The sequence below is a fragment of the Procambarus clarkii genome, chromosome 26 (assembly GCF_040958095.1).
Source record: "Procambarus clarkii isolate CNS0578487 chromosome 26, FALCON_Pclarkii_2.0, whole genome shotgun sequence".
NCBI lineage: Eukaryota > Metazoa > Arthropoda > Malacostraca > Decapoda > Cambaridae > Procambarus > Procambarus clarkii.
The window spans coordinates 6,417,208-6,428,220 of NC_091175.1; the positions used below are offsets into that span (position 1 = coordinate 6,417,208).

General features: G+C 38.7%; 1 protein-coding gene across 18 annotated transcripts in view; it reads right to left on the reverse strand.

Annotated features, from left to right (window-relative positions):
* Synd (protein kinase C and casein kinase substrate in neurons protein Synd) overlaps positions 1 to 11,013 on the reverse strand; it is a 193,792-nt gene that overhangs the window by 10,989 nt on the left and 171,790 nt on the right. For all 18 annotated transcript variants that reach the window (XM_069331805.1, XM_069331816.1, XM_069331803.1 and 15 more), the window contains one exon: positions 5,865 to 6,019. In XM_069331805.1, coding sequence (XP_069187906.1) covers positions 5,865 to 6,019 — 155 coding nt within the window. The remainder of the gene's footprint in view (positions 1 to 5,864; positions 6,020 to 11,013) is intronic.

Genomic DNA, 11,013 nt, shown 5'->3' on the forward strand with positions numbered 1-11,013 from the left:
TAATTCCTTTACCATTTAACCACAATCGGCTTGATAATGATCCAGGATGGACCAAAACGTCGTCGGTCTCTGCAATTTCTAGTATGGTTTCGTCAACAGAAATAATCTGTTCTAATATTTTAAATACAGTTGAACCTCAAGTTTATGCAGCCATAACTTACATGCAATAAATAAATTGTGCCCCATTTGCATAATTTATTGTCAACTCTTGAACCTATATGGATTGTGTAGGGATGAGAGTACATGTAAATGTACTAACTTCGCCATATTTTCTTCCTCACATTGTCACTATTGTTTTTCTTTTATAACAGCAGAAGCAGATGTCAGTCATAAAATTAAAATTGTGTTTTGTTTATTGGTAATAGTAGATAGGCTCAGTGAAGGTGCCATACAATAGTATTATTCTGAGGATGAATATAGAGCCATATATCCTTAAACATTATTTTAATCTGAGTTTTGGCCACAGAAAAGCTAATGGCCAGTTTTGAGAAGTTGCTGTTCTATGAATTTTGTGTTAAATTATGTTTATAAAACTTAAATTTGCTAGTACTGTATATACATAATTTAAATTTTGAATATAACAACATTCTTGGTCCTGAAATACGTGCTATTTACCCCCGCAAGGTTGGTAGCTAAAACTTCTACTGCATATACCTAAGCAGCATCTTTAAGAATGTATACCCACATAAAATCGAGGTTCACTTGTATTAAAACAAATTCTGAAGAGTCAACCCTTCGATAAATCAAGAAATGCTGCAAATACAGCTCTAGTTTAATTCTAGTTCAAGATGAAATGGCAACTTGTAGCCCATGTCCAACCAAAGCAACAGAAATATATCCCTGAATTACTGCAATATGTGCTTACTGCTAGATGCTTAACATCTATGAGCTATTATTTACAGATAAATTACATCTATGAGTAATTATTTAAGTGTCTAGGAAGCACTATTGCTGTATGGGATAACAGTAAAATCCTAGAAACATTAGTTACCAGAGAGTTCAATACAGTAGAAAAGGATTACGACGAAAAAAAATTTCATCAAGGTCATAGAGGTACAAAACGGCTGCTGCCGTTTTATGGCAGTTATTATGCGAGTTCTTTTTATTCTCGTCAATTTGTGTATTCAGTACATAAGTAATGTAATCAGTATTGATCTGGTAAAGTTACGTGGTCAAGGCCTAACCCTTACTATTTCTTCATTATCATGCAAAGAAAAAAGATCAGTAAACCTTACAAGAGGCATTGATCTACATCTGTGGCACTTGTTTTCAAACCACCTACTCATTCATCAAATGGTTCACTATTATAGTCAATTTTTTATTAGCACATCAGCCTTACTCATTAAGCTGTGAGAACCCTTTTTCTGCTACATAGTTCTACTGTATTAAATCATTTACCATTTAACCCTCAAAGTGCAGATATTGCCATAGTTTGATTCACGGGGTAATATGATTATTGTATGTTGATTTAAACTATTATTGTCTGGGTTTTGTACCAATGATACTAATATGACTATTCTAGCTTATATGGCTGTACTAGAGTTTACCTTGACCCATGAAAAAATAACCCTGCTATCATTTCATGATTACTTACTATGCAAATGCAGTTATTGTCACAAATGCCCATGTGGTTATCGTCATAGTAAAAAATTCCATTATTGCATAATATGTATACCAATTATGCTCATACGATTTCCACAACTCTCTATATGTTTGTAATGAAGAATACTGGGTCAACAAATTATTTGAATATAATAATAAAGTAACTATAGGAAGTAACTATTGGCCAATACAAGCTGCCTCGTAAGGGTCAATAGGCCTTCCGCTGTATTAGTTTCATTTTTTTATTGATACATTCACTCATTCATTGATACAACACTCATCCTCTAAAATGATGAATGAATTGGAAGTCTTAATGAATCCTGCAGAAGGACTTGTCAGAGAGTTTTCCTAAGTCCCTTGTGACACTCCAAGATGAAGACTTATTAAGGTTGCTCACTTTCCCTTGCGGGTGGATGTGTATTTCCTTAGCCACACATTAGCGGGGTTAAATTATATAGATTAAATGCAAAATCTCTCGCCTCACTCAAGCTTATTCACTACAGTATTTGTGTTTTAACTCAACATTGAATACAGTAATTTTATGAATAGTGAACCATTCATTTTTTTTTTAAATTTCCATGTTCTACTTTTCTACCATGATCACCTCAGACACTGCATTTTGTAGGCATTGAGACAATGTACAATTTACACGCCTAAATTGTAAAAAATACCTTATTGTACTTTCTTGTAAATAATTATATAAATAAAAAAACAGCGTTGAATGTAATGAAACGCCATTTTCTGGGTGAGCCCCGGAGGCTCCCTGAAGCTATCCGAACTGATATGTGCTACATTAGTTTGGGGTCATCAGTCACTGGAGTCCTTATGCCGTCCCTGAAACCCAAGTGGGGGCAGCTCCAGGGCCTCCAAACGAGCAACTAACCTGCCTCATTACAGTAAGGAGAATCGAGCAAGCAACACGGCCGCTGCCTGAGCCCTGAGATCCACAGACATGGAATGAGTTAAGTGAAGTACAAGCAGGGAACAAGGCCCGCAAGACTACGGGTCGATGGTGTCCCCAACCCAACAAGCAGCATGACAGAGGCAGTATGGATGATCATTTCGCCGAGACATGGGGTAACGAACGACCTACGACTTTGCACAAGGCGAAAGCGGGCTCGGAAGAAGTAGCCATTGCACGACTGAGCCCACAGGGGTTTTCCAGACCCCATTGGGTGAATTAGCCCTATCAGATGCCCAGGCACTGGGGCCAGCTAAGCCAGTAGAACTCTGTAAGGTAGCATGCAAACTGATCCCCTAGTAGCAGCTTTGAAACCTCAGGGGCACCAGGAGGACGACTACAAACACAACATAGACTTGTGTAATAAGAAGCTAAGCAGACCTCCTGTCTAAACAAGGCGAGAATGCCAGAGAATGAAAATTAAAAAAAAAATGCACACAGAAAACAAACTAGCAGTCAGAGAGAAACATTGGCAGCTGCATTAATGTAAAGCTGGCTGCACCAGCCACAGTGCATCCCACCCAGCCAATAACACACCCCTACCCGGGGCAAGACAAAGCCCAAGACCCCGACATACCCCAAGGGCGAAGACAACATCAATGAAGTCCTCAAACGGGAAGTGATTCCCGAACGCCCTAGAGAAGATAACCCTGACACGCAAGGGCAGTACCCACAGAACACACAGTGAAGGTCCCCATAGGCGCATGCTGCTCCTGTACACTAAGACACCTAGCCACCATCACACAGATCTGGAACAGCTTCACCGGGCAAAAATCTAGAACAGGAACTTGAGACCAGAGGCGATTGATCTGACCACCAGCACATCAGTTCAAGAACTGGAGTAGTGGGCTGCCGCATACCTATCTTGGTCCTTCCCCGGTCGATGACAATTATGACACTTTAAATGTAACGTGCTCAAAGGTCATTGCTCCCTGCACCTCTTTGAGGGGACCAGGTTCTGGCTTGCGATTCCCGGTAAGCATAAGAACTCCTGTGACTGATGAACTCAAACTAATATAGCACATATCAGTTCAGATCACTTCAGGGAGCCAATGGGGCTACCCACAGATATAACAGATTAACTTATTTCAATGTACAAGAGAACTCAAATTTATGGCACATTCTGACCATTAGTATTACATATCACAAGTAACTAGTCATCACTGGATTTTTTATTTTTGTATTTTATCTGTACTGTACTGTATTTTGAACTTCATTGCAGGCAAGGTTTGACAAATAAGGAGTTAAGTAGCATAAAATCTCCCTTTCTGAGCAACCACTATTCCTCCCCAAGCCTGCACCAGGGTCACCCCAGGACACTGCTCTCACACTAGGCTCCATCCAACTGTTGCTGGCCAACCGTTGCAAGGAAACTTTCAAATGGTCTTACCAGGTAGTTTGGGATGGGAGACATGGATAGTTACCCCACTTCTCCACCAGAGTAATTGCTTGCACGATAGAAACAAACTACTCAACATCCCCTCGAATGACAATTGGAAACACCAAAAGAGCCAATTACTGTACTGTTCTGATAACTACTGTAATTGAACTACCAACCATCAAGTGGTAACACAAGCTATTCAGTAGGGTTAGAGGAGGCAGTATCTCCACTTCACGTACATGCTAAAGCTCAAGTGTGCTTGGGAAGACGAAACATCAAGGGCAGAACCAGAAGCAGCCTTCTGGTTTCTAGGAGATGAGCATTTCATACCCCGTCATGCCTAATTTTTGAGAAAATTTCCTCAGATGATCTCCAAGACAATTTCCCAGACTAAAATAGCAAATAATACAGAAACCTGCACAAAATGCAGCAAACTTAACTAGGCCAGCACCATGAAGCTGAAAGGCTACAGGGCATGCAGTGACCGTAACCAAAGACACGGACTCCTACAAAAATAAGAGTACAATTAGAAAGGAACACTTCAGTAGGCCTTATGTCCAATATGAGGCAAGTCCTATTTAGGACCTAACTATTTTCACTCATGTACTATCTACTCTATTTTTCTAGGGTGACCCCCCCCCCCTCACCTTCCTCAGTGGCTCCCCAGAGCTTATTCACTGGTAATCCAGGTCCATCTAATTGGACTGGTTGGTACAACAGCAACCTCATTTTTTGCAGGTTAGGGTTCATTCTTTCACTCTGTCTTCATAGCTCAACTTCTTCCACTCATATCTTGTATCCTCACTGAAGCAGAGCAGATGAGGAGTGTCATAAGGCACCATCAAGGCCAAATGAGGGTCACAAGAACTCAAAACATTCAAGAGAAATGTTTAATATGAACAAATACCAAACAACACTGATAACTATCCCTAACAACCAAAATAACACCACACTTTTCCCCTCCTACCATCAGATGGTAGTGCTAGTCATCCAAGGGTTTGGCACCACCAAGCCCATCACATTCTCGCCTGGTGTGCCTTTGCCATCTGGCTGGCATCTTTTAAGACGTTATTTATTTTGCTTAATGATTAGTTTTTTTTTATGGTTCATTTATGGGTTTTGTGCTTTACTGCACTCTTAGTAAGCATTTTAACCTGTCACCTTGTATGTCTCATGGTTTTTAAGACTGCTTCAACTATGGTTTCACGGTTATATTCTCTGACAGCAGTTGCTTTGTTGGTAGACTGATGTAACTCTTCAATGTCTGCCCTTCTCAATTGTATGGCAAGACCATTTGAAGTTGCATGTTACGGTGGGAAAAACATGACTAATGCAAGGCGTGTGAGCAGTACCCTGGGTCGAATCTGCTACTGGCTTCACGTGCAACCATGACGGCGTTACAGAGAAAATACATTAATTTATTCATATTAATTTTTTTAAGAATGAGAGCGAGTTAAACAGAATGAAATGTAGGACTCTTGGTTATGCAATTTAAAAAATAATTAATATCATATGCCAAGTCTTACCATTAGCCAATTTCCCACTTACAATTCCAGTCACACTGAATAAAATATGCCTGCATGAGGCATACCAATAACATGCATTTATATTTAGTCTTTTACAGCAGGCAAGACAAGATACAATTTAAATTTTTAGTGAAGTAAAATATTAAAATTTTCAAAGGGAAGCACTAAATTACTATGTGGCACAAACTGTATGCACAACATTTTTTATAAAGATAGTTTAACATTTTAATTTCTCAAGATTTACATTCACACAAATCTATTAAACTAGAATCTGTTATGTTATTAACAATCCCTGATAGTGACACTCAGCAGGTTTAGATATATGCATCCTGACACTGCCATTCTGTGTGTGCATTTGTCACAACAATGCATATATTAAACAGCAAAGGTATACCTGATAGCTGAATTCCTGTTGTTATCAGAAGATTTTGAAGTGGCCGAGGTGTGGTTGGAAGGACCTTTGACAGATGTTAGTGTAACATCCCCCGTTCCACTCACTGCTCCTTTAGGCGCCTTCTTACTTATACGATGAAGGTCAGGTGTGTATTCCTGAATGGCAAGAAATAAATTAATACATGGCACATCGAGTCTTTTACAAGTAGAACCAATCACACTACATACAAGTGTTGTATCCTTCATATGAAACAATAAAACTGGCAAACATCCCACTATACACAGCAACAATTACAAATTTTGCTAAGAATTAAGTTGAAACAAGACTTTACTCAAGATTAATATTTCTGTTCATTGTATGCATTAAGTAATAAATATTGACAATCTGTTTGCTACAAATAACTACCAAATACCATACAATTTTGCAGCCTTTCCTGACTGACAACTTGAGATCTGAGGTGATTTCAGGAAGACGAAAACTAAAATTTCTGGGAAGTTGGGAAATATGTTGAGATCTAACAATTATGAAGATTTGTTCAGCATCAAGCATGTTTTTTTTTAATTAAAGGGTTACACACACACACACACACCTGGTATAAACCACATGTATCAATCTTTTTTTGTATTCAAATATGTTCACACATAAGCACACATATGTACAGCACACATTAACTTTTTAGAAATACAAAATGTCTCATTTGAATAAAAAAAACCAGCGTTGAATGTAATGAAACGCCATTTTCTGAGCGAGACCCCAGAGGCTCCCGGAGCTTTACCAGGCTGATATGCTAATGTCAGACTTTGGCATCAGTCATCTGTATGGAGTTCTAGGGCCTACTGGGGACCACTGCCAGAACCTGGCCCCCTCAGAGAGGCAAGGGGAGCAATGGCCTATAGGAACCCCCGTGTGGTTGGAAGCACTCTATGTCTGCCATCAACCAGGTCAAACATCCAGAAAGGTAAGCATTCCAAAACAAACCCCTATTCTGGTTAAAATTGCTACCAAAACCCAAACTAGTGGATATAACTCCCCAATAGAAAACAAGCAAACTAGTATGACGTCACACATCACCGCGCCGCTGTCTGCACAGCTCCCCCCCTCCCTGGGATGGGGAAGGGGGAGCCCCAAACCTCTCACGCCGGCTATCCACCCATCAGTTCTGAGGCTGGATGTCAAAACACGCGAAAAACCACCGACTGGAGGGAGGGAGGGTTGCCGGGGAGCTTCCGGGTCTCACCCAGAAAATGGGGTTTAATTACATTCAACGCTGGTACACACACACATCAAAACAACCTGCTTTTCCCCTCCCCCAAAAAAACTCACTCGGTCACCCAGCCCAATACAAACACTCGGGTATTTACACTTGGTGATAATTATGACAGTACTAGAAAGACACCCAATATATATCGTCTAGAGATAGATCTTGTGCCCTGTAGATACAACAATGTAAGCACACATTACAACAATAGAAAACTAGTTACTGGTAATTCCAAAACCATCTAAAGCCTCAAACGTCATATGACGAAGATAACAGGAAAGGTCACCACAAGCATTGATCTCATTTTATATATACACTTGCATAATTACACACACACACACAAATACACTAACCATTAGATATATATGGAAGTTATAAAGAAACTTAAAAGGTCTATTTTGTTATGGCCTGCCTTTATTAAATGTAAAAAGGCATAATTAAGAAAATGGCAACAATTCAAGCCAAGTATTTAAAAGTACAGTACAGTACTGTACTGAATAATCTGTAAGAATGGCAAGGTTTCCCACAATTATAATTATTATTTCCATAATTAATTAATAGAACATAATTTCCTGAAAAAAGCACCCATGCACACTCCAAAGCTACCACACTACTAGCAGCACTACAGTACATTACGTGCCTTACAACCAAAACCTGACAGTTTAGCCAGGATTAAGTAGGCCCTTACCATGAATGATGATGCCATACCAAGACATGTGCTAACATTAATATCATCAAATAATAAATAACTAATACTGTGTATATACATAGTTATATATGTTGTTGAATATGACCGATAGGGTAAGACTAATGATTCTAACACGAATCTTCTCAATATTTCTTGTGTTTTTCTTCACTGTTGGGGGTAGTTGAAAAATTAACTCTCCAGAGTTCATTTTCATACTTTTATTTATGGTCTGACGCCTAGAAGCGCTTTGCAAGAACACAAAGACAAGTTTACATACTCAGATCGTGCTTGTCTAACCTCAGGTCAGTGCCTGTCAGGCATCGACCATGACAGCCTCGCAATCGGGAAAGGGCCCCACATACTGGGGGAGGCACCGCAACCACACCGACACGAAAAGGTCCAACTCGGGGCGCCCAAACATCTGGCAGAGTCAACGGAAGGATCCGGCATCGACCGTCCATTCCGTGGATAGGGGAACGAAACAAGACAGCCCGTCGGCCAAGACGTTGGACACTCACCCCACATGAACAGCCAGGAAAGCCAAACCCCGAGAACTCAGCAGACGAGTCACACGAAGCGATCAGCGTCGAAGAGCCAAGGACTGCATCGAACCCCCGTGGTTCAGGCAATGAACCACTGGGGAGCAGTCTGAATGGAGCCGGATCTGGAACTTCATAATGGACCCAGAAAGAGAACGAATTCCCAAACCTGAAAGACGACAGATCCATCACAGAGGCGTAATTCGGGTCACGCACGAGGTAAGATGCCAGGGCTGCCCGCACCACAGTTGGATGCAGGAAGCCGAAAACCTAGCAACCAGCCTAGCACATTGCAATACTCTAAAACGAGCATGCAACGCCTGTGCCGCCTGTACCCGTAGAACATCAACTCTCCAAAGTGCTCGTGGCACGTTGTTTGGAGAGAAAATTTTTTAATCTTCCTGCTTCAATGAAGAAAAACAAGGAATATCAAGAAGATTCTTGCTAGAATCATAAATCTAAAACTTTGTCGTTTTCAATGATTTATTATACCTAGTAGCCAGAACACACTTCTCGGCCTACTATGCAAGGCCCGATTTCCCTAATAGGCCAAGTAATATTCTTTATTTTCAATAAATTGTTTCCGATTAGTTTATTTGAATTATTATTATTATTATTTTAGCAACATAAATTATTGACTTAATTGTGTTAGGTTAGGTTAAGATAGGTTAGGTAGGGTTGGTTAGGTTCGGTCGTATATCTACGTTAGTTTTAACTCAAATTAAAAAAAAATTAACTCATACATAATGAAATGGACAGCTTTATCATTTCATAAGAAAAAAAATTGAAAAATAAATTCAGGAAAACTTGGCTTATTAGGCAAATCGGGCCTTGCATAATAGGCCGAGTACGACGTTCTGGCTACTAGGCACAACATACATACATACACATATATACATATATATATATATACATATATATATATATATATATATATACATATATATATATATATATATATATATATATATATATATATATATATATATATATATATATATATATATATATATATTATTAAATATGACCGAAAAAGTAAGATTAATAATTCTAACACGAATTTTCTCAATCTTTCGTACATTACGCTTCACTGTTGGAGGTAAATCAAAAATCACTTCTCCAAAATTCATTTTTATTTCTAGTCTGACGCGACACGGGCGCGTTTCGTAAAACTTATTACATTTTCAAAGACTTCACAAATACACAACTGATTAGAACTTACGTCTCTCTGATATTATATCTACATTTGAGTGAGGTGGGAAGGATGATGTGGCATTAACACAAGACAGAACAGGGGATATTAATAGGGTATTAAAAGTATCAACACAAGACAGAACAGAAACAATGGGTATTGAATAGAAGTGTTTGTAGAAAGCCTATTGGTCCATATTTCTTGATGCTTCTATATTGGAGCGGAGTCTTGAGGTGGGTAGAATATAGTTGTGCAATAATTGGCTGTTGATTGCTGGTGTTGACTTCTTGATGTGTAGTGCCTCGCAAACGTCAAGCCGCCTGCTATCGCTGTATCTATCGATGATTTCTGTGTTGTTATCATCGATAGATACAGCGATAGCAGGCGGCTTGACGTTTGCGAGGCACTACACATCAAGAAGTCAACACCAGCAATCAACAGCCAATTATTGCACAACTATATTCTACCCACCTCAAGACTCCGCTCCAATATAGAAGCATCAAGAAATATGGACCAATAGGCTTTCTACAAACACTTCTATTCAATACCCATTGTTTCTGTTCTGTCTTGTGTTGATACTTTTAATACCCTATTAATATCCCCTGTTCTGTCTTGTGTTAATGCCACATCATCCTTCCCACCTCACTCAAATGTAGATATAATATCAGAGAGACGTAAGTTCTAATCAGTTGTGTATTTGTGAAGTCTTTGAAAATGTAATAAGTTTTACGAAACGCGCCCGTGTCGCGTCAGACTAGAAATAAAAATGAATTTTGGAGAAGTGATTTTTGATTTACCTCCAACAGTGAAGCGTAATGTACGAAAGATTGAGAAAATTCGTGTTAGAATTATTAATCTTACTTTTTCGGTCATATTTAATAATATATGTCTACAGGAAAGACTGCTACCAAAATATACTAATATATATATATATATATATAAAATCTCTAAACCCTTTAGCTGCAACACCAATTTTTATCTCCTAATCCTACTGTGAGTTGAAATACAAGCAGAGCAAAGTATTTAAATTTGCAATGTTATAAGAGAAAAAATGTTTTTTTTCATACTTCATTAAAAAATGCATTAATTTTGAGAGGTTGGTTTTTCCTGCATAACCCTTCTCATAGATGAATGATGTAAATCATGCAGGTTGGCATGATTTGAAAGTCAAAGTGCCTGGTCAAATATTGTGTTTTGGAAACATTTTTAAAAACCCATGATATCAAGATGGGTTATTGCATTTTAGGGCATTTTTTGTGAATCAACCAATATCATTTTGTGCAGCTAAAGGGTTAAACAGCAATATATGTGATACAAGATAAAACTAGGTGAAGTATCATGTAATTCAGTTTAAGGATAAGGTTCAACTTGTGAAAATATAGGTGATCACATGGACATAATTGAATAAACACTAGTTATTTTAAATAACAAAATGCTATACTTAAACTTAAAACATTAAAAACTATATCTTC